The sequence below is a fragment of the Coregonus clupeaformis genome, chromosome 23 (assembly GCF_020615455.1).
Source record: "Coregonus clupeaformis isolate EN_2021a chromosome 23, ASM2061545v1, whole genome shotgun sequence".
NCBI classification, from domain to species: domain Eukaryota; kingdom Metazoa; phylum Chordata; class Actinopteri; order Salmoniformes; family Salmonidae; genus Coregonus; species Coregonus clupeaformis.
The window spans coordinates 19,532,549-19,557,579 of NC_059214.1; the positions used below are offsets into that span (position 1 = coordinate 19,532,549).

A 25,031-nucleotide genomic window follows, 5' to 3' on the forward strand; every position below is an offset into this window, starting at 1 on the left:
ATCTAGAAAGAAAAAAACATTAAAATGAATGTGAACAAAGGCTCAGCAGCAGAGCAGCACAGTGCAAATTGCTTCATGATGGATTCCTTAGTCCCACTGCTGATTTAATTGATACTTAAAAGGTGGGTATCCAGTCTCGGGTGCTGAAAGGCTACAAACTGTCTCAGCCAAGGTGTGGTAACAGGGTGAAAAACTGAAAGCAAGTTCTTCCACTGCTAATGTACATCCCGCTTAATGTAAGCACACCTTCCGCAATCCACTTGCAGCGCTCATTCTCATGTTTTCACTCAGGCATGTTGTAAAAGAGATCTCTACATGTCCTTTGTTTAATTTTTTTCACACCAATTTCTCATCAGACCCATCTGCCCAATTTATACCCATTTTGGTGCAGGTGTCCGGTCATTTATGGATTGGCACAGCTACTCGCAAGTCCTTCTTGTGCTGCAGGCCTGAGATGGTGCTGGTGACTGGCTATCAAAGCCACCCTGGTTGTAACTGCAGGCTGTCTGGAGACCATATTAACACCTAGCAGAGGTTCTTGTCGGAGCATGCAGGTGGTGCCATGGTGACGGTGGAGCCCTTCCAGAGTGTATATCTACCAGGTATGCTTCTATTCCTCACCTTCACCCTTGTGTATCTCATGTCCACATGAGAGGCAGTGTGACAGTCTAATTCTGTGTCATTTACTGTATGCAATATATACTGGTTTATTTGTAACATATAACATAAACACAGTGATTTGTACTTGTGAGAACTCCAATACTCAGTTTCAGGTCATCTAGTTAATTCAATGTCAATTCAATTTGACATCTCTTGCTGCAGCAGCCTACATTATTGTCATAGCTTGTTTTTTAAAGCGGCATGAAGATATTACTGTTTTTCACCTGTGTTTGTTTGTCATAAAGAAGAGATGTAAGTCAGTCTGACAATCATGTCACATTTTTTCCCTCTCAACTTGGAGCGTAGTTTCTCCCTGTAGAATTCAGAAATGATCATTAACCTTTCCTTTGGTTTCCTCCTTTGCCTGGGCGCCTCTCCTTTCTATTTGGTTCCTGGCCCCATATGCCACTTTCCTATTTCCTGCCTGCAGACAGCAGGGAGTAGTTCTATTATCACCTTCACAGAGCTGTCTTTGAATGTGAGAGGCAATTCCATTTCACTTTGCCATGGGGAGGAGGAAAGAGTCAGGCACACTGTACAGCACACAGAAATTGGCTGAGGGCTACCTCTCATAGTTGAATGGCAAGGACACGGTTTGTCTACTTTTATTGCTTAGATGTTTTTTATTTATTTCTATTATCAAACGTATTGTGTGTAGGCCTATAGTGCTGGCGTAGATATTCTTCCTGAAGTTTGAGATTACTGCAAAGGTTTAGCATATCATGTCTAGCTGTTGCGTGAACACCTCATTGTTAACTTTCCTTAGAGATGGGGCTCTTCCTGAAATATGAATGGACATAAACCAGTGATATGACGCTGCTGTGAAGCTGTGCTAAACATATTGAAGATGTCTCTAATGCTTTCACTCTCGAGCGTTCACTCAGCCATTTTGTGCAGTGACTGTGTGGCTGTGTTATTTCTGGCCTTGCCTTTTTGGGTTGTATTCCAGCTTTTATCAGTCACTATTCCTTTGACAGAGAGGGAGCCTGACTGTATTGCTCCAGGATAAATTAAACATGAGTTAGAGCGATAATCTGTGGGTCTCTCTTTTCACACTGCATTCCCAATGAGCCGCGTGTTGGCCTGCTGTTGTTGCTTGCTACTTTAATGAAGATTATTCTTGTAACGCGACAATCGGCTGTTTGCTCCTATTTTCAAAATATCCTCTCTTCTGCACCTTGCCTGAGAATATTGTATTTTCTGTGCAGAGGGGAATTTTTATTGTACATTTAGGGGTGGTTTCCCAGAGACAGATTCAGACTAGTCCTGTACTAAAAAGAAAGGTCAATAGAGAATCTCCATTGAATGTGCTTTTTAGTCTAGGACTAGGCTGAATCTGTGTCCGGGAAACTGCCCCTCAATTTCATATCTTGGTGTTTTACGCAATATCCACTAATTTCCCATGAATACGATTTGCAGGTTTTTGTTTTTGTCACAAAATATATAAATATGCTTATGTGGTTTTCAGGTTAACATTTTCTTAACATTCCGCAAATGTATTAATGTGATTTTACTTGTGTGTCTCTTTGCAGATATTGGGATTGTAGCAGCTTGTACCTACATGCTTGGTATGATCTATTAAAAGGGCAATGCTGAGGATACTGGAGAGTATAATTTTTTTAATCATTAGATTTAGGCCCAGTGGATAAAAACTCTGAGGAAGCTGAAGGAAAATGTGCACACTTCATGGCATGGGTACTGTTAAAATGAAATTGATGTTTTATAAATAATTTCAACGTTACAAACATCAACCCCACAATCACAGCGATTCAGTGATATTCATTTGGCATGAGTCAGTTTCATTTTTGTGTGCTTTTCATCAGAAAGGGCTTTAAATTAGAGTTAGCCTGAATTTTTTATGCCATGGGCTTACTAGGGACAGTGGCCGATGTTCTTCACTTGTAGACGTCTGACAGTGCATGGCAGCAGAAATAACAAAATGGTCACAAACCCCAGCTGCACTCACAGGGTCACACAGTCCAGTTAATTTTTAAAGAGACTAGCAACAAACTGAACATTTGATAACAGGTCAGTAGCAGGTGATAAAATAAGTTTTAGTTGGAACATTAGCCCTTTTCTACACTTTGTGATTTCTGTCATTATATCCTCCTAGCCCCGATAACCCTTTCTAATACACATCAGTGATTTAGCTTGGCAAAGCAGTTGTAGAGAATCCTATAATCCAAAGGAATATCGTACTAGCTATCTATAGTGCTGTTTGGTATTGTCATATGTAAAAAATATTTTAAAAAACTACGAAATTGTACAACATTGCTGATTTTGGTGAGTTCATCTGTCAGGAATTCCACAGCTGTTTATTGGTGCTCCAGTCCAAGAGCTTGAGTTCAAACATGGTGAAATCCGGACATCTGGACACTCAGTGTTCAAAACATTAGGAACACCCACTCTTTCCATGACATAGACTGACCAGGTGAATCAAGTTTAAAGCTATGATCCCTTATTGATGTCACCTGTAAAATCCACTTCAATCAATGTAGATGAAGGGGAGGAGACAGGTTAAAGAAGGATTTTTAAGCCTTTAGACAATTGAGACATTGATTATGTACACTACCAGTCAAAAGTTTGGACACACCTACTCATTCAAGGGATTTTCTTTATTTTTACTATTTTTTACATTGTAGAATAATAGTGAAGACATCAACACTATGAAATAACACATATGGAATCATGCAGTAACCAAAAAAGTGTTAAACAAATCAAAATATATTTTATATTTGAGATTCTTCAAATAGCCACCCTTTGCCTTGATGACAGCTTTGCACACTCTTGGCATTCTCTCAACCAGCTTCATGAGGTAGTCACCTGGAATGCATTTCAATTAACAGGTGTGCCTTCTTAAAAGTTAATTTGAGCCAATCAGTTCTGTTGTGACAAGGTAGGGGGGTATACAGAAGATAGCCCTATTTGGTAAAAGACCAAGTCCATATTATGGCAAGAACAGCTCAAATAAGCAAAGAGAAACGACAGTCCATCATTACTTTAAGACATGAAAGTCAGTCAATACGGAACATTTCAAGAACTTTGAAGTTTCTTCAAGTGCAGTCGCAAAAACCATCAAACGCTATGATGAAACTGTCTCTCATGAGGACCACCACAGGAATGGAAGACCCAGAGTTACCTCTGCTGCAGAGGATAAGTTCATTAGAGTTACCAGCCTCAGAAATGTCAGCCCAAATAAATGCTTCACAGAGTTCAAGTCACAGACACATCTCAACATCAACTGTTCAGAGGGGGCTGTGTGAATCAGGCCTTCATGTTCTAATTGCTGCAAAGAAACTACTACTAAAATATACCAATAAGAAGGATAGACCTGCTTGGTTGAAGAAACACGAGCAATGGACATTAGACTGGTGGAAATTTGTCCTTTGGTCTGGAGTCCAAATTGGAGACTTGGTTCCAACCGCTGTGTCTTGTGAGACGCGGTGTGGTTGAACGGATGATCTCTGCATGTGTAGTTCCCACTGTAAAGCATGGAGGAGGAGGTGTTATGGTGTGGGGGTGCTTTGCTGGTAGCACTGTCTGTGATTTATATACTTAACCAGCATGGCTACCACAGCATTCTGCAGCGATACGCCATCCAATCTGGTTTGAGCTTAGTGGGACTATCATTTGTTTTTCAACAGGACAATGACTCAACACACCTCCAGGCTGTGTAAGGGCTATTTTACCAAGAAGGAGAGTGATGGAGTGCTGCATCAGATGACCTGGCCTACAAAATCCCCTGACCTCAACCCAATTGAGATGGTTTGGGATGAGTCGGAGGGCAGAGTGAAGGAAAGGCAACCAACAAGTGCTAAGCATTTGTGGGAACTCCTTCAAGATGGTTGGAAAATCATTCCAGGTGATGCTGGTTGAGAGAATGCCAAGAGTGTGCAAAGCTGTCATCAAGGCAAAGGGTGGCTTTTTGAAGAATCTCAAATATAAAATATATTTTGATTTGTTTAACACTGTTATTTCATAGTTTTGAAGACTTCACTATTATTATACAATGTAGAAAATAGTAAAAATTAAGAAAAACCCTTGAATGAGCAGGTGTGTCCAAACTTTTGACTGGTACTGTATGTGTGCTATTCAGAGGGTGAATGGGAAGACAAAATATTTAAGTTAATGGGGCATTTGAACGGGGTATGGTATGGTAGTAGGTTCTAGGCGCACCGGTTTGAGTGTGTCAAAAACTTTTCACACTCAACAGTTTCCCGTATGTATGAAGAATGGTCCACCACCCAAAGGACATCCAGCTAACTTGACACAACTGTGGGAAGCATTGGTGTCAACATGGGCCAGCATCCCTGTGGAACGCTTTCGACACATTGCCCCGACGAATTGAGGCTGTTTTGAGGGCAAAAGGGGATGCAACCAGTGTATTCATGGATGCCAAGGGAAGCCAGGCTTTCCCAAAAAAATTCCCCAAAAACACATATCAAATAATTTATCTTTCGTCTCTCTCTGTGTTTCATCATTTTCCTTCAATTCGCAAGAGGTTGAATGTATCTTACCGGAGAAAGCATCCAATCGAGCAAAATAGCGCCCCTCTGTCTCTCTATGTGTAGCCCATCTATCTGATGCTGTCTGGTCAAAAAGAGTATGGCATTGTTGCCACCTGTAGCATTGAATGCAAGGGACACCAGCGAGCATTTGGCCAATCAACATTGAGCTAAACTGAGTGAGCTCAACTGTGAACGGTCCTGGCGCACCAAAAAAAAGTGTTACGGGAAGCCAGTTTGGATTTGGCTTCACACCAATCAAATCACATCGGGAGCAAAACATAATTGACAGAAAAAACTGGAATTGTTGCATCTCGTTGTGTTGTTATCCTCCAGTGGATAGCTAGCTAGCTAAAACTGTCCCTTTCCTAAATTAGCCATGGATAGAGATAGGGATTTGGACTTTTTACTTAATTCGCCGTACTGGCCAATGATTATAACGGCGATTGTGATCCAACCATAAACTCATACATTGTGCCCCTGGCCTCAGAGGATGGAAGTTCAATATGTAGCCAGATGTAGTAGGCTAATGTTAACTAGCTGGCTCATCGTTGCCCCTGAAAGGAAGTTAGGCTAGCGAGCAAGCATTTTAGCCAGGTAGCCTAGGACAACAAAAACTAAAGGCAAGCACTGTATGACAGAATCATAGACCGTTTCATCAACATGAAAGAGAGGATGATGGCATTGGCGTAGGGTGTAGGGTGAGTCAACATGTTTTTTCTACTTGCACGAACACATGCACACACACATGCACACACACACACACACACACACACACACACACACACACACACACACACACACACACACACACACACACACACACACATACACACATAGAGAGAGAGAAATCAGAACCATGGACAGCCACATCAGATTTAGCTTGTTTTTGGTATATTTTAGTTTTCACTGTTTTAGACTAAGCATAGGTGATTTGATGATGTTGAAATGTTGAAGTTGAAATGGTGCAGGAATAGTGGAGGCAGCTCCTGCTTTCTTTGCGACTTGTGGTAACTCTCCGTGGTTCTAAATCAATAGTTTTATAGTACTCCGAAAATGTTGAAAACATTAATTTGCTTGACCATGCTGTAGGTCATGTAACAATATGCTTTGTGGACTTCACCGGACAGAGGTTGCTCTCCAGTTTTGTGATAAAACAAAGGTGTGGTTGAATTTATTCTGCCACTGTGTCTTCTTATTGTCTCGGCCTTAGGCCTATACAGTGGGGAGAACAAGTATTTGATACACTGCCAATTTTGCAGGTTTTCCTACTTACAAAGCATGTAGAGGTCTGTCATTTTTATCATAGGTACACTTCAACTGTGAGAGAAGGAATCTAAAACAAAAATCCAGAAAATCACATTGTATGATTTTTAAGTAATTAATTTGCATTTTATTGCATGACATAAGTATTTGATACATCAGAAAAGCAGAACTTAATATTTGGTACAGAAACCTTTGTTTGCAATAACAGAGATCATACGTTTCCTGTAGGTCTTGACCAGGTTTGCACACACTGCAGCAGGGATTTTGGCCCACTCCTCCATACAGACCTTCTCCAGATCCTTCAGGTTTCGGGGCTGTCGCTGGGCAATACGGACTTTCAGCTCCCTCCAAAGATTTTCTATTGGGTTCAGGTCTGGAGACTGGCTAGGTCACTCCAGGACCTTGAGATGCTTCTTACGGAGCCACTACTTAGTTGCCCTGGCTGTGTGTTTCGGGTCATTGTCATGCTGGAAGACCCAGCCACGACCCATCTTCAATGCTCTTACTGAGGGAAGGAGGTTGTTGGCCAAGATCTCGCGATACATGGCCCCATCCATCCTCCCCTCAATACGGTGCAGTCGTCCTGTCCCCTTTGCAGAAAATCATCCCCAAAGAATGATGTTTCCACCTCCATGCTTCACGGTTGGGATGGTGTTCTTGGGGTTGTACTCATCCTTCTTCTTCCTCCAAACATGCGAGTGGAGTTTAGACCAAAAAGCTCTATTTTTGTCTCATCAGACCACATGACCTTCTCCCATTCCTCCTCTGGATCATCCAGATGGTCATTGGCAAACTTCAGACGGGCCGGGACATGCGCTGGCTTGAGCAGGGGGACCTTGCTTGCGCTGCAGGATTTTAATCCATGACGGCATAGTGTGTTACTAATGGTTTTCTTTAAGACTGTGGTCCCAGCTCTCTTCAGGTCATTGACCAGGACCTGCCGTGTAGTTCTGGGCTGATCCCTCACCTTCCTCATGATCATTGATGCCCCACAAGGTGAGATCTTGCATGGAGCCCCAGACCGAGGGTGATTGACCGTCATCTTGAACTTCTTCCATTTTCTAATAATTGCGCCAACAGTTGTTGCCTTCTCACCAAGCTGCTTGCCTATTGTCCTGTAGCCCATCCCAGCCTTGTGCAGGTCTACAATTTTATCCCTGATGTCCTTACACAGGTCTCTGGTCTTGGCCATTGTGGAGAGGTTGGAGTCTGTTTGATTGAGTGTGTGGACAGGTCTCTTTTATACAGGTAACGAGTTCAAACAGGTGCAGTTAATACAGGTAATGAGTGGAGAACAGGAGGGCTTTCTAAAGAAAAACTAACAGGTCTGTGAGAGCCGGAATTCTTACTGGTTGGTAGGTGATCAAATACTTATGTCATGCAATAAAATGCAAATTAATTACTTAAAAATAGTACAATGTGATTTTCTGGATTTTTGTTTTAGATTCCGTCTCTCACAGTTGAAGTGTACCTATGAAAAAGATTACAGACCTCTACATGCTTTGTAAGTAGGAAAACCTGCAAAATCAGCAGTGTATCAAATACTTGTTCTCCCCACTGTATATCACGGTGACAAGGCATATGAACTAACAGCTTATAGAGCAAACAACACAATTATCACAATAAATAGGTTGTAATATGGCTTTTTTTTGATGACTTGGCTTCCCCAGTGATTTTACCCACACACCGCTACCGGTGCAACTCAATATTAGGAAGGTGTTCCTAATGTTTTGTACACTCAGTGTATATAAGAAAGTGTAATAGGATGATCTCATACTAACTTTATCTTTGACAATGCCCTGAAAAGGTTAGGTCTCTTATTAGTTTCAAGATTCCAAGTGCAAGGGTTTGCAAGCTTGTGATTACAGCTTGGCGACCAGAGTTTCATTTTAGTTTGGAGTCAAGAGTGTTCAAAGAGACACCTTATGTCATCTGCCCTTTTATGTAACTCACTGACAGCCAGGTAAAGGTTTGTGGTCAAGAATCGGCGGGATCGCTGACTTGAGGACGTGAAAGGACATCAATAATGAGGGCTATAGGAGTACACTTCTTCAGATGACATGGCTGGGAGGATGGTTAATAAGGCTTTAAAATCCATAACTGTCCAACTGGCCCCTTAGCAGACCACCAGCTGTCTTTTTCCCAAAGTGCACCCTGATTCTTTCTGACAGTGGGAGATCTGTGGTTGCAGGAGACCACAGGGGCCAACATGTATGTTAGTGTCAAACAGACAAAGGCTTAAGAGAAATGAGTTGGACTAATTAAGTTTAGGGGGAATTGATTTGCTTCCTCTTTTTTATTCAAACGGCAGAGAAAAAGAGAAATACTTACTAACTTGATTTATTGATGAAAATTCCAATGTGATGTCTGGCAAACAACATATAAATAACTTAAAGGGCATCTTAAATGCATTCCCATGAAATTTTTAGTGCCACTGTAATATAAGCCACTACCTGTCATGAATCACAAATAACCTTGGCTCTATCCTCTTAGTTCAGCTCAGTGTGCTTCATTCCTTATTACTGGCCTGACAGGGAAATGTTTACCCATCCGACAAGAGAGATGCCATTTCATAGGCACAAAAAGGAATTGCATCTGACTGGGGCAGCACACTCTGTCCCCATATCCTTGCTGGCTATAATTTTGTTGTCATTTTGTGTGCTGTGATCACATCATTGATGTGACAGTGCCGGGCATTAGGTAAAGTCCCTGAGCTGGTGCTCACTTTCAGGCTTTTTCTCTCCTTGTCATCCACATTGATTAGATTAGACCCAGGTGGCAAACATAGTTCTTTGGGACATCAAGGAAAAGGATGATACTGTTCTTGACTGAAAATTCAGGGTTAAAATGTTCAAAGATTATTTATATATTATTATTATATATTTTAACATTTACAATAATTGTCAAAAGGAGATACCTTAATACCTTAAAAAGAGACCTGGCTAGCAACCATAGGCAGATGTTTTGGTGCGGTGGACAGCTGCCCTTACTGTAACTAACGTTTATGCTTTTATTGATGGTACACAGTACATTTTGCAGTGTTAAATCAACACTTAAAGAGTTAATTTTAACACTATCTCAGATAACATATGGTCCCACTCTACAGAGTGTAAAAAGTACTCTGATTATAGTGTTACATTTTGAGTGTTAATGTAGATCTCCATAGTGTAAAAAGTAACACTGCATTACACTTGCCAGTGTTATTTCTATTTAACACTAGTGTTGACCTAGAGTTAACTCCTATTAGTGTTAAACAAAAACACTGTTACAGTAAGTCATTTTGGGTGTTGTTTTAACACTGTTTGGTGTAAAGCCACATTTGCATATTTCCCATGATGCCTTTGCTTTTCGAGTGAATTGTAGAGTTGCCACCCATGACTGTATTTGTTAGTGACAGAGACATGGTTGTTGAATTATTTCCTTTTAAAGGCATGTGGCTTTCACCAAATGATTACCTAAGATGAATGTTATCATAGAAATGTAACTTTATGACAATACATTACATATATCATAAGGCCTTACTTTGATGGCCTAGTTTTACCCTAACACATTGGTGTTCGGAAACTCCTGGTTTACAGGCCACATCAGGCCTGCAAGTCACATTATGCTGGCTTGCAAAGTGATGTGTAATTCCTATTGGAATCCAGCCAGGGATAGGATATCCAACAGTTGGAATTTTTATTCACCCGTAACCTGCATTCAGAATGAAACATTTAAACTGGAACAACCATTTTAGTAACTGGTGCTATAAATCTAACTAACTGATTTGGATTTGTTTATAAAACATTTATGTTATTTATCTTTGTGTAGCATAAGATTAATCAATCAATGTATGTGCAAAAATACAGATATTAAAAACAATCCTAAAAAATCTATATGCAGAGCATGCTGGGAAATATGATAATGATGGGTCTAATAGGATGTTTTGGGGACATTAACTTTAGTTGAATGAGCTGTCCATAGGCATACAGGTAAAGTTTCTTACAAAATATATCTAAAACAATATATAATAATAATATAATAATAATAATAATATATCAAATGGATTGAACTGAAGACATTAACAGGCAGTATCGTTCTTTATATCTCCCATTATAACCATGCATTTCAAGAAGGCTTATGGTTATAACAGATTCAACTTTCATTATTTCATATTGTCTTCATATAGTCTGGTCAGTGGAGGGTGTGTGCCGAGCCTGAGGTATAGTCCCTCCCTAACCTGCACAATGAACTCCTGAGGGACTGGCCGTGGCATGGATAATCAGCCTGGTCCCTCTGTGGTTATGGCCACTAGCTGGGCTAATAAGAACAAAGTACTGGGGCTAATAACAAACAAATGGGAATAGAGCATGGGGAGAAAACAAACTACGGTGCTGCTGCTGCATGGATGATTCAACCATTGGTTGGTTCGAAAAAAGCAAGCCCAGTTTGCTTATTAAAGATCAGTGATGGAAGTGAAGCATAATGCTGTAATGAGGATGGGAAGGCCTGCGCCAACTCCTGGTTGGAGGCACAGGCAAGCCCATGCTTGTACGTTTTACAGGAATAGATTACTGGAGCCTATTGCCCTGCTGTAATGACCTCTCTTCTTAGCCTCAGATGCACAGCCCTTCATTAGAATGCAAACCCTTTCACCTCTCTGGATACCCCACTATCAGAGATGGGAGCTTGTTTTGCACCGTTCAATTTGGCTTGTTTAACACAGACTTTATGCAACTTTATTGAAACAGAATGCAACATTTATTCAAAGTAATGTTCAGTATACTGATACTTGATGCTTTATTTCAAGCCTGGCTGTTTTCCCTCAGAAAATTATGACTCAAGAAAACATAGGAACTTTTCATACATCAAAAGTATTCTGTATATTTTACTCCAGTCAAACCTGACTGATTTCTGCCAATAGGCTATGCTGGCTATTTCAGTTATTAGCATCTCATCCTCCCACTTTCACTAGTCAATTGTCTTGACCTGTAGGAATGGAATTTAACCATGCAGCTACACAGCACTCCTTCTGATTGTTCACATTGTGTTTTCTCACCTATCTTGATAAATGCATTTGCTGAACTTGCTAGAACTTGCAAGACTACCAAGGGTTTACCATAAGGGTATGGTAAGGGTATACAATAATGTAATCAGTTGTGTTGATCCCTCTGAGTTAATGCATAACTGTGAACACTCCACATGGCTACTGAGTTGTGTTCTCTATTTCAAGCTGTTGAGGTTTGGGGCGGAGGACAATGGCAGCCAAACAGCTGGCTCTGAAGTTAGAAAGAACAACGATGTGTTTGTTGTCTTATCATGACATTTACCAATGTGCTTTGCAATGCCTATATGTTGAGGAACATGCTATTTTCGAATAATAACGTAATATCAACGGCAGTTACATATCATAGTGTTGATATGGAGCATAAAAACACAATTTCATTGATGCACTTCAAGAAAAGATTGGAGCTAGGAACACAAGAATTTCGCTACATCCGCTAAATACGTGTATGTGAACAATAACATTTGATTTGATTTGAGAGATTTAAATAGAATGTGGGGCTGGCCTTGTGATATTTATCAAAACAAAATGTCCATGCAAGGAATATTTGGATTAGGTTTACATATTTCAGTCGATAAGTAGGCTTAAGTAAAATGTGGAGTTTTGCCAGCCTTGTAAAGCAACACACAGCATCGTCTTGGCTCATTCTGGACCACAACATTCAGGTTGGATTTTGTCCAATTACCCTGTCACACTGCCCCACATCAATGAAGCTGTAATACTGAAAAATAGTCAAGATGACAAGATGACATCGACCTTTTCTTCAGAATAGTTCCCTTTTAAGTTAGTCTATATATTTGAGAGGAATATCAGATTTTCACTTTTTCCCTGTGCATAATTAATTAGGCCTATAACTGCTAATCAAACAACACAACTCAAAAGAGTCCACTCGTTTAATAATTACAGTGATATTTTATAATATCATTAAACAAAATCGCATGAATTCTTAAGATTTTATACATTTGTTAGAATTCGGAAATAGAAATTGGGTGAAATAACTTCCTTTGGCTCAACGTCCATCGAATTAAAAAAATATTTTCATAATGTTATTTAATTGGTGATTTTGTTTTTTCATTCTTGCTGATTTTGATTCTGTTGTTTTATTTGTCAGTGCACTCGCTGTTTGGAGTGCTCTGATTCAAAACTTTAGACCAGAGTAATAAAATATTTACCTGCCTTGGGACTCATAAACACATCTTCAGAGGAACGGCATGATTTCACGCTATATCACAAACATTTTAAAGCATGAAGTGCACTGCCTGTCATTGCCTGTCATTTGTGCTATGTTAATAATATATTTTTGTTTCCTCGGTAAACATACTTTACCACTCTTACCACATTAATAGGTAAATAACGCACATTTTCCTTAATAATGTCAAAATCTACAGGGGGAAAACATAATTGTATGTTTCCGGCAGGCCTATTTGTGTTGATGTTGGTTTCTACAACCAACATGAGCATGTGGCGATGCATAAAGATATGAAATAGTTAACATACAGGTGTGATATCTATATATCACATAAAGTTGATCATTTTTTATCAAATTATGACATAATGCTGATTGATTGTCTCTACAAGCAAATGGGGTATATGCACAAAGCCTTGATGATTATCCCAATTAAGAGCTGTCTAATTAAATTACTGTCTTGAGCTAACCAATAGCAATAGTTGTTTCATTAGCAAGGAAGAGTGTTGAAAAGCAAATCTTTCCTGATTGCAGGATGGTGTCAATTGGCTTATTTGCTTTCTTACTCAAAGTGCCTCAAACCATAGGAAGGTGTTTTTTTCGTTTGCTAGATTAGAGTTATTAGGCGTGGACAAAAGCTTGCATATAGTTTGCCTTAATAGCGGTTTGTCATTGAGAGCTATGCAGCTCGAGAATTGCATCTTGCCAGCTAGTGTGCTCTCCAAGAAATGTCTGAATGTGGGCAGTGGCTATCCAAGCTCCGATGGATCTGAGCTTGCCTTGCAGGACCATACAATTATATCTGCTAGTGACAACCTGGAGAGAAGTTCACCTCTGAAAAAAAAATCCATGGGGATGACGAATCAGTCAGAGGCAGACAATTTTTCCGATTCCAAGGACGCATCAGGGGACGTCCAGAGAGGAAAACTCTCTCCTGATCTCCACGGAGTCTCTGAAATTCGTCATCATTTCGATGGATCTTCAGGAGAAAGGTATATCCTTTCTCAGTCTAGCCAACCACAGTCAGTCTCAGCAACTCCAAGTGCCATGTTCCCCTATCCGAGTCAACATGGACCAGCTCACCCGGCTTTTTCTATTGGGAGTCCGAGTCGTTATATGGCCCACCATCCAGTCATCACTAATGGAGCGTATAACAGTCTTCTGACCAACAGTTCTCCGCAAGGCTACCCAACCGCGGGTTACCCATACGCGCAACAGTATGGACACACTTATCAAGGAGCGGCGTTCTACCAGTTTTCCTCCGCGCAAGCTGGGCTGGTGCCTGGGAAAGCGCAGGTATATCTGTGCAACAGGGCCCTGTGGCTGAAGTTTCATAGACATCAAACAGAGATGATAATCACTAAACAAGGACGGTAGGTATCCCTCTCCAGTTACATTCACTTCACCACAAGTTTGGAGGCAAAGATTGTGAAAATAGCCTAATACGCATGATTTCGTTTTTTTGGGGGGGATATGGAAGGTCATTGCAATTGTAATTCGTTCAATATATTGCCTATATTCTCAATATAATTGAACATGTTCAACTGACTATATTTTTCTTGGATTGTTTCACAAATACTTTCACAATTTGATAGATCACCAAAAGTGTTGGTCTGCTATGCATGACACATCGCCTGATATTACCACATCAGCGCACAACATTTTTATTTGTTATTATTACAGACGGATGTTCCCCTTTTTGAGTTTCAACATTTCTGGTCTCGACCCGACGGCGCACTACAATATATTTGTGGATGTTATTCTTGCTGATCCAAATCACTGGCGATTCCAAGGTGGCAAGTGGGTACCATGTGGCAAAGCGGATACAAATGTGACAGGTACGTTCCTGTAGCCTACATCTCTGTGAAATATACAGTGAGGATAATGGTTGATAATTAAGATAAGAATATAGCCTTTTTTTTATTTTACGTAGGCCTTGATTCTGCAATGCCAAGCTAACACGCAACATTGACCTAATACAATCAAACAAATATATAATATAATATAATTGAAAATCTATATTTGTATGATATTTTCTAATAGCAGTGCATTTCAATGTATTTAATGTCTTTATTTTCCACAGGAAACAGGGTGTATATGCACCCTGACTCTCCAAACACCGGGGCGCACTGGATGCGCCAAGAAATCTCCTTTGGAAAGCTGAAGTTAACGAACAATAAAGGAGGTTCAAACAACCCGGGACAGGTCAGCTACGACCTTTTAATTTTAGATACAGGCTATAAAACAAAACGTTAACTAGTATGACCAGAAACGTTCAAAGACCATCAATTAACTATTGAGTAAGGAGAGTTTGTTGTGCTCACACCTGCATTTACACAATAGTTAGCTTATTATGTTTCCCCCAATAATTCATCATAATCTAAAGTCTAAATAACCATTTTTATAAAATGGTCTTCAGTGTTGGTCCTTTGGGCTACATTAAGAAAATACCATGGCTTATTGGCTCCAATTTTAAGTTCGAAATTGACCGTGGTCATTTATGGAATCTCTTCCTTACTTGTACCTCCAGATGGTGGTTCTACAATCCCTTCACAAGTACCAGCCCAGGCTCCATGTAGTGGAAGTCAACGAAGATGGAACCGAGGACTCCAGCCAACCTGGAAGAGTACAGACGTTCACCTTCCCAGAAACACAGTTCATCGCAGTCACAGCTTACCAGAATACCGATGTAAGAAAATCTTATTGAAAAATCTTATTGAAAATCGTATTGACGATAATTCCATTCGTTAAGTATTATAGTATTGTTGCCTATATCAAAAAGCCACATTTCGTTTGGTATATTAGGATTTGGAACGGTAGAAAACAAGAAGCACCTGTTATTCCTTAAAATCCGCCTCCTTTTTTCTGTGCAGATTACGCAGCTAAAAATCGACCACAATCCATTTGCTAAAGGATTTCGGGACAACTATGACACGTAAGACTATTTGTCATTTACTATTTGTGCTTTTATTCTTTGTGTTTAATCCCGTTTGTTTTGCTTGGTTCTGCCTCTCCCCGATTATAAATTAAATTAAATAAAAAATTTTTTGAAAGGACACTGGCTATAGGGTGAATGGGTGGGAACTAATTGAATGTAAATGTAAATGTAAATATAGGTCAATTAATTGGACAGAACCCATTTGATGCAATTCAAATGATAGAGTTCCTTTTTATGTAAATGAAGTGTAGCCTAATCATACATCATTCTTTTTTGCTCATGCTACATTTTAATTTAAAGACATTTCAATCGCAGGAAAACTTTTAACCAACATTTCTAATACAGCAAGTTTTTGGTAATATTGTGAGAATGTTAGGCTTTTCGTTAGGCTATTGTAAATGAACAAAATAGGCTATTAATGAGAAGCCATATATATATATATATATAGCCATATATGATATAGGCCTATCAAGTTCTTGGAACGTGCGTTCATTGGGAGCGAGGATTGGTATATAACCTATGTTGTGTCCACGTTGGCTCTTCAATATCAATCATCTTAAAATGTGATCAGCATCGATAACTAATTAGCCTATCAAGGTTCAAGTTTTCGTTTAATTTTAATGCGGACACATTAATACGCATAGGCCTAATTATAATTTGCAGTAGGCCTCAAGCAGTCCACTATAATAACCACATTATGGTTACTTTTTTTATCAGGCCACTTGGTTAGATGATAATCTTTATTTGATGATGTCCCCAAAAAAACTTTGGTCGGCCTAGGCCTAGTTCCTTCTGCATTTTTATCAAATTAGTATTTGTGAAAGTTTGTTCCATTCTTTCACATTGGCAGTGACGGATATTTCTCATGATTCATAGTTTGTTTGTATGTTTCTCCCTCATCTTTTCAGTGTCTACACAGGTTGCGACATTGACCGGTTAACGCCATCACCGGGTGACTCGCCTCGCTCTCAGATCATGCCTGGTGCGAGATATGCCATGGCTGGTTCTTTCCTACAGGACCAATTTGTCAGCAGTTATGCCAAATCTCGCTTTCACCCTGGCGTAGGGACTGGTCCTGGCACGGACCGCAGCGTCCCACTTAGTAACAGCTTGCTATCCCCGCAGCAAACCGAAGAGCCCACAGTTGCATCCCCGCAGCGATGGTTTGTCACCCCTGCCAATAACCGACTGGACTTTGCCGCCTCGGCATACGATGCCGCCGCGGCTGCTGATTTTGCCGGTAACGCGGCCACCCTGCTGTCATATGCAGCGGCTGGAGTAAAGGCACTTCCCCTGCCCACTGCAGGGTGCTCAAGCAGACCTCTAGGTTACTATACCGACCCATCCGGCTGGGGGACACGCACACCACCCCAGTACTGCAGTAAGTCTAGCCCTGTTCTCTCTTGCTGGCCCACAAATTCTGTTGGTGGCAGAACAGGCACCTCCAACTACCTGGTTGATGACGCCGACACCATCCCAACAGAAAGGTCACCCATCGGAGGGTCTGAGGAGGCAAAACCAAAAGACTTATCCGAATCCAGCTGGATAGAGACGCCGTCTTCAATCAAGTCGATTGATTCAAGTGATTCTGGCATCTTTGAGCAAGCCAAACGGAGAAGAATTTCACCGTCTGCCACACCGGTTTCGGAAACCCCGTTGAAATCTGAGATGTTGGCTCCAAGAGAGTGTGAGAAAAATTGCGCCAAGGACATTGGTTACTATAGTTTTTATCCACACAGTTAAACAACCACAAATCTAGAAAAAACGCATGACCCATGTGTTCTTTTTAGATCCATCTATCTTTAGCCTTTATCCAACTGATAATATCCTACGGATAGGCCTATCAGTTGCAATGCACACCCTGTCTTGGACCAACAATGACGAACGATTTAAGATGTTGGCTTGTAGCGCATAGGCCTTCTTGGGAAATTTAGGCGAGATTCTTCCATTTAACAGTATTCGTTTGCTATCTGATAGGCCTTAAATACAGTAGGCTATTTATTTAATTTAAACGATTTTTCATCAACAGCAATTGTCTATTGTAATTATGAAAATAATGTAAATAATATTTAACCCTTTAGTGATCCTGTGAAATTAATGTAAACTATTGAATTGATTTGTAATATTTCTAAGTATAGACATACTCGTTGGTTGTGGTTTAAAACGCATATCGTAGGCCTATACTATAGTCAAGTGATCTCATACAATGTGTTAGATTAAAAAAAAAATAACTATTGAGAGTCTATGATGGCTATGTCGTTGTGTAGCATACTTTTACTGTTAGGAGCGAGATCTGAGTATATGTAGCCTAATTATTAATGAACTCATTGTAGTAGGCTACTCTTTGCCCATCATGTTCAATCACAGTGTCAATACAAAATATTTGAGGACGCAACCATTTTATCTTACGCAAAATAAGAAGGAAATTCATTATAGGTGTGGTAATAAACGTTATAAATGTTGATATAGTATACTTTTTACTAGACTACAATAATAAAGGGAAAAACAATGTTGTAATTTGTAAGTCTTTCTCGGACCTTCTATTATTTTTTATAGATTGTGTTCTAGGGTATGTGGAAGCTTCTGTATCTGCTGTAATGTGCTTCATTGCAATAAATTATATAAAAGTTGGACCAAGATGCTATCATCCTTCTAAATCCACAGTAGCCTATGCAAGGACCAAACGTGACGTACCCAAAACATAAGTTGCCACATTTTCATAGAATGACGAAATGCTTGAATTTTGGTGCCAAGACCACGTTCCGAAAAGGTGCGAAATAATGCGAAAATGCGAGATACGAGCGCATCTCAGTGAGCTCGAGGCCATAGATGTGATCGATGTTTTATTAATTGTATTTTCAACTCAAATGTATATACAGAGAGAGAGAGATGCTATCAAAAGGAACATAAAATTCGGCATACTAATTAGGATATGGCAAAAAATACTCGAATCAGTTATAGGCCTCCTGTAGCTCAGTTGGTAGAGCATGGCGCTTGCAACGCCAGGGTTGTGGGTTCGATTCCCACGGGGGGTCAGTATGAAAAATGTGTGCACTCACTAACTGTAAGTCGCTCTGGATAAGAGCGTCTGCTAAATGAGAAAAATGTCAAATGTAATATAACCCATTGCCCTTATGGTTGTGAGGTCTGGGGTCCGCTCACCAACCAATAATTCACAAAATGGGAGTTATGTTATGGAAGGTTTGGGAATCGCTTCCTTTAAGGTGGTTGTAGAATTTAACGGATCTTTTCTGGATTTTGATAATTAGCAGGCATCGGCCTAATTGAGACTCTGCATGCAGAATTCTGCAAAAAATATCCTCCGTGTACAAAGTAAATCACCAAATAATGCACGCAGAGCAGAATTAGGCCAATGCCTGCTAATTATCAAAATCCAGAAAAAAATCTACAACCACCTTAAAGGAAGCGATTCCCAAACCTTCCATAACAAAGCCATCCCCTACAGAGAGCTGAACCTGGAGAAGAGTCCCCTAAGCAAGCGGGTCCTGGGGCTCTGTTCACAAACACAAACATACCCACAGAGCCCCAGGACAACAACACAATTAGACTCAACCATAATCACAAGAAAACAAAAAGATAATTACTTGACACATTGTAAATAATTTACAAAAACAGAGTTAACTAGAATGCTATTTGGTCCTAAACAGAGAGTACACAGTGGCAGAATACCTGACCACTGTGACTGACCCAAAATTAAGGAAATCTTTGACTATGTACAGACTCAGTGAGCATAGCCTTGCTATTGAGAAAGGCCACGTAGGCCGACCTGGCTCTCAAGAGAAGACAGGCTATGTGCACACTGCCCACAAAATGAGATGGAAACTGAGCTGCACTTCCTAACTTCCTGACAAATGCATGACCATATTAGAGACACATACTTCCCTCAGATTACACAGACCCACAAAGAATTCGAAAACAAATCCAATTTGGATAAACTCCCATATCTATTGGGTGAAATACCACAGTGTGCCATCACAGCAGCAAGATTTGTGACCTGTTGTAAATACAACCTAAATGTATGTTTATATATTTTCCTTTTTGTACTTTAACTATTTGCACATCAATATAACACTGTATATAGACATAATATGACATTTCAAATGTCTTTATTCTTTTGGAACTTTTGTGAGTGTAATGTTTACTGTTCATTTTTTATTGTTTATTTCACTTTTGTTTATTATCTATTTCACTTGCTTTGGCAATGTAAACACGTTTCCCATGCCAGTAAAGACCTTAAATTGAAATTGAATTGAGAGAGGGAGAGGTCCCGTCTGAAATGGCATCCAAGTGCACTACTTTTGAACAGAGGGGTCAACTCTGCATGATCAAAAGTAGTGCACTATAAAGGGAATAGGGTGTCATTTCAGACGTAGCCAGAGAGAGAGAGAGAGAGAGAGAGAGAGAGAGAGAGAGAGAGAGAGAGAGAGAGAGAGAGAAGAGAAAAAGCATGCATAAGTTATCCTCACAGATCCACAGATCATGAAGATTATTATGGGGCTAGCCTATGCAAGCCCTATTTTAAGTCACTGATGGTGAGTTAGGCCAAAGGCTCCATTCAAGGATGGGCCCAAGTGCGAATTATACTGTGACATTTGGTGGTTTACATTTTTTTTATGGACCTAATAGCTAAGACATGCATTTTAATGGTAAACATGTATTACCTTTTAATGTGGTATGAACACAACCATTGTCAAACAAATCACTTCAAAAACTAGGCTACCTGCGTACATTTGTCTTCTCCAAAATAATTCCAGCATCCAAGCAGTGCATCAGCCATTGGATGAATGGAAAGCGACATCTGTTACAAAACACCAAAACTTGTAATGACATTCAGTGATTGTCATTTGACCTACACTCTTGTAGCCTGAATTAATTGATGCATCTTGCTGACAAATGTATCATTTTTGTACAAAGAAAAGCCAGGACACCTGAAAAGGGGCTGAAATAGGGGAAGAAAATATAGCTGTGTCTGTCCTCTGTCCAGCTCATATCAGCTAGAAACTGTGAGGGCCCAGTTGAAACAAGGCAACAACAGTAAACATGTTGTCCCCCACGAATGATGCAGAGCCACCGCCACCCCTTTTTCTCCCCAATTTCGTGATTACGATCTTGTCTCATCGCTGCAACTCCCCAACGGGCTCGGGAGAGGTGAAGGTCAAGTCATGTGTCCTCCGAAACATGACCCGCCAAACCGCGCTTCTTAACACCCACTCGCTTAACCCGGAAGCCAGACGCACCAATGTGTCGGAGGAAACACCGTTCAACTGACGACCGAAGTCAGCCTGCAGGTGCCTTGCCCGCTACAAGGAGTCGCTAGAGCACGATGAGCCAAGTAAAGCCCTCCCGGCTAAACCCTCCCCTAACCCGGACGACGCTGGGCCAATTGTGCGCCGCCCTATGGGACTCCCGGTCATGGCCTGGGCTCGATCCCAGGCTGTAGTGATGCAGCAACACCGCGATGCAGTGCCTTAGACTGCTGCACCACTCAGGAGGCCTGGCAAAATTGCATTTTAAACAAATTGGAGAATGATTACATTAGAGACCCCACTAAAGTTGGACTTTTGTTGCATTTAGGGGAGCTTATGTCTCATTGGGGTGTTGTGAGCCCCCCCTCTTTTACTCAGGACCTGTAGGCCTATACAGTATCTGCACCACTGTCATCTTGTGGCTATCATGATGCATTACATGTTAAATTGTGTATTTTATTGTTCATTGTCTTTCAGGTAGACATTACAAACATACAGTACCAGTCAAAAGTTTGGACACACCTACTCATTCAAGGGTTTTTCTTTATTTTTACTATTTTCTACATTGTAGAATAATAGTGAAGACATCAAAACAATGAAATAACACATATGGAATCATGTAGTAACCAAAAAAGTGTTAAACAAATCAAAATATATGTTATATTCTTCAAAGTAGCCATCCTTTGTCTTCATGACAGCTTTGCACACTCATGGCATTCTCTCAACCAGCTTCATGAGGAATGCTTTTCCAACAGTCTTGAAGGAGTTCCCACATATGCTGAGCACTTGTTGGCTGCTTTTCCTTCACTCTGCGGTCCAACTCATCCCAAACCATCTCAATTCGGTTGAAGTCGGGTGATAGTGGAGGCCAGGTCATCTGATGCAGCACTCCATCACTCTCCATGGTAAAATAGCCCTTACAGAGCCTGGAGGTGTGTTTTGGGTCATTGTCCTGTTGAAAAACAAATTATAGTCCCACTAAGCGCAAACCAGATGGGATGGCACATCGCTGCAGAATGCTGTGGTAGCCATGCTGGTTAAGTGTGCCTTGAATTCTAAATAAATCACTGACAGTGTCACCAGCAAAGCACCCTCACACCATCACAACCCCTCCTCCATGTCTCACGGTGGGAACCACACATGCAGAGATCATCCGTTCACCTACTCTGCGTCTCACAAAGACACAGCGGTTGGAACCAAAAATCTCATATTTGGACTCATCAGACCAAAGGACAGATTTCCTCCGGTCTAATGTCCATTATTCGTGTTTCTTGGCCCAAGCAAGTCTATTCTTCTTATTGGTGTCCTTTAGTAGTGGTTTCTTTGCAGCAATTTGACCATAAAGGTCTGATTCACGCAGTCTCCTCTGAACAGTTTATGTTGAGATGTGTCTGTTACTTGAACTCTGTGAAGCATTTATTTGGGCTGCAATCTGAGGTGCAGTTAACTCTAATTAACTTATCCTCTGCAGCAGAGGTAACTCTGGGTCTTCCTTTCCTGTGGCGCCCTCATGAGAGCCAGTTTCATCATAGCTCTTGATGGTTTTTGCGACTGCACTTGAAGAAACTTTCAAAGTTCTTGACATTTTCAGAATTGACTGACCTTCATGTCTTAAAGTAATGATGGACTGTCATTTCTCTTTGCTTATTTAAGCTGTTCTTGCCATAATATGGACTTGGTCTTTTACCAAATAGGGCTATCTTCTGTATACCCCCCTCTACCTTGTCATAACACAACTGATTGGCTCAAACGCATTAAGAAGGAAATAAAATCCACAAATGAACTTTTAACAAGGCACACCTGTTAATTGAAATGCATTCCAGGTGACTCCCTCATGAAGATGGTTGAGAGAATGCCAAGAATGTGCAAAGCTGTCATCAAGGCAAAGGGTGGCTATTTGAAGAATCTCAAATATAAAATATATTTTGATTTGTTTAACACTTGTTTGGTTACTACATGATTCCATATGTGTTATTTCATAGTTTTGATGTCTTCACTATTGTTCTACAATAAAGGAAAACCCTTGAATGAGTAGGTGTGTCCAAACTTTTGACTGGTAGTGTGTATATACACTGCCGATTTTGCAGGTTTTCCTACTTACAAAGCATGTAGAGGTCTGTAATTTTTATCATAGGTACACTTCAACTGTGAGAGACGGAATCTAAAACAAAAATCCAGAAAATCACATTGTATGATTTTTAAGTAATTAATTTGCATTTTATTGCATGACATAAGTATTTGATACATCAGAAAAGCAGAACTTAATATTTGGTACAGAAACCTTTGTTTGCAATTACAGAGATCATACGTTTCCTGTAGGTCTTGACCAGGTTTGCACACACTGCAGCAGGGATTTTGGCCCACTCCTCCATACAGACCTTCTCAAGATCCTTCAGGTTTCGGGGCTGTCGCTGGGCAATATGTACTTTCAGCTCCCTCCAAAGATTTTCTATTGGGTTCAGGTCTGGAGACTGGCTAGGCCACTCCAGGACCTTGAGATGCTTCTTACGGTGCCACTCCTTAGTTGCCCTGGCTTTTTGTTTCCGGTCGTTGTCATGCTGGAAGACCCAGCCACGACCCATCTTCAATGCTCTTACTGAGGGAAGGAGGTTGTTGGCCAAGATCTCGTGATACATGGCCCCATCCATCCTCCCCTCAATACGGTGCAGTCGTCCTGTCCCTTTTGCAGAAAAGCATCCCCAAAGAATGATGTTTCCACCTCCATGCTTCACGGTTCGGATGGTGTGCTTGGGGTTGTACTCATCCTTCTTCTTCCTCCAAACACGGCTAGTGGAGTTTAGACCAAAAAGCTCTATTTTTGTCTCATCAGACCACATGACCTTCTCCCATTCCTCCTCTGGATCATCCAGATGGTCATTGGCAAACTTCAGACGGGCCTGGACATGCGCTGGCTTGAGCAGGGGGACCTTGCGTGCGCTGCAGGATTTTAATCCATGACGGCGTAGTGTGTTACTAATGGTTTTCTTTGAGACTGTGGTCCCAGCTCTCTTCAGGTCATTGACCAGGTCCTGCCGTGTAGTTCTGGGCTGATCCCTCACCTTCCTCATGATCATTGATGCCCCACGAGGTGAGATCTTGCATGGAGCACCAGATCGAAGGTGATTGACCGTCATCTTGAATTTCCTCCATTTTCTAATAATTGCGCCAACAGTTGTTGCCTTCTCACCAAGCTGCTTGCCTATTGTCCTGTAGCCCATCCCAGCCTTGTGCAGGTCTACAATTTTATCCCTGATGTCCTTACACAGGTCTCTGGTCTTGGCCATTGTGGAGAGGTTGGAGTCTGTTTGATTGAGTGTGTGGACAGGTCTCTTTTATACAGGTAACGAGTTCAAACAGGTGCAGTTAATACAGGTAATGAGTGGAGAACAGGAGGGCTTTCTAAAGAAAAACTAACAGGTCTGTGAGAGCCGGAATTCTTACTGGTTGGTAGGTGATCAAATACTTATGTCATGCAATAAAATGCAAATTAATTACTTAAAAATCATACAATGTGATTTTCTGGATTTTTGTTTTAGATTCCACCTCTCACAGTTGAAGTGTACCTATGATAAAAATTACAGACCTCTACATGCTTTGTAAGTAGGAAAACCTGCAAAATCGGCAGTGTATCAAATACTTGTTCTCCCCACTGTATATATATATATACACTTTTTTATTTTAATTTTTTTTAATGATCACGGAACCCCTGCAGTATGGACCCCCGGTTAAATTCCCCTGACCTAAACTGTGAAGCTTTGACATATCTAATGCTTTTGGGTTGGGTATTGTTTTTCTAGGTGTCCTGAATATACTTTTTTTAACTTCTGAGTTTACAATGAATAATGAGCATGGTAATTTGTTTGGTTACTTCATTTGATTAAATGGCTAATCCCGTTCTCTATCTAGTCATTTACTTTAAACATACTCAAATCTTAAAACAGTCATTGTATATCACTGGTTGCAGACCAAGCAGCATGATATGCAGCCAGCAGATCTGACCCAGAAAGTCTTCCTGTGTAGATTAAAACTTTTAACAAGGCACACCTGTTAATTGAAATGCATTCCAGGTGACTACCTCATGAAGCTGGTTGAGAGAATGCCAAGAGTGTGCAAAGCTGTCATCAAGGCAAAGGGTGGCTACTTTGAAGAATCTCAAATATAAAAT

General features: G+C 40.7%; 1 protein-coding gene across 2 annotated transcripts; it reads left to right on the top strand.

Moving 5' to 3' along the window:
* The first annotated feature begins 241 nt into the window (after positions 1 to 241).
* On the top strand, positions 242 to 18,230 carry LOC121536824 (T-box brain protein 1-like). Of its 2 annotated transcripts, none has more exons than XM_041844404.1 (6): positions 242 to 602; positions 14,345 to 14,499; positions 14,745 to 14,866; positions 15,192 to 15,350; positions 15,535 to 15,596; positions 16,508 to 18,230. In XM_041844404.1, exons 2-6 carry the CDS (start codon positions 14,349 to 14,351, stop codon positions 17,340 to 17,342), a joined length of 1,329 nt encoding a protein of 442 aa, XP_041700338.1. In that variant the 5' UTR covers positions 242 to 602; positions 14,345 to 14,348; the 3' UTR covers positions 17,343 to 18,230. The 2 variants fall into 2 exon arrangements, with proteins under 2 accessions (XP_041700338.1, XP_041700337.1); XM_041844403.2 differs by lacking the exon at positions 242 to 602 and adding an exon at positions 12,798 to 14,034.
* Positions 18,231 to 25,031: the final 6,801 nt, after the last annotated feature.

What these genes read in the sequence shown, in the direction of transcription:
- LOC121536824 (XM_041844403.2), top strand. Translation starts at nt 13,343, where the DNA reads ATGCAGCTCGAGAATTGCATCTTGCCAGCTAGTGTGCTCTCCAAGAAA. An exon ending in ATAATCACTAAACAAGGACG is followed by an intron (nt 14,035 to 14,344) that starts GTAGGTATCCCT and finishes TTATTATTACAG; the next exon opens with ACGGATGTTCCCCTTTTTGA. An exon ending in GTTCAAACAACCCGGGACAG is followed by an intron (nt 14,867 to 15,191) that starts GTCAGCTACGAC and finishes TTGTACCTCCAG; the next exon opens with ATGGTGGTTCTACAATCCCT.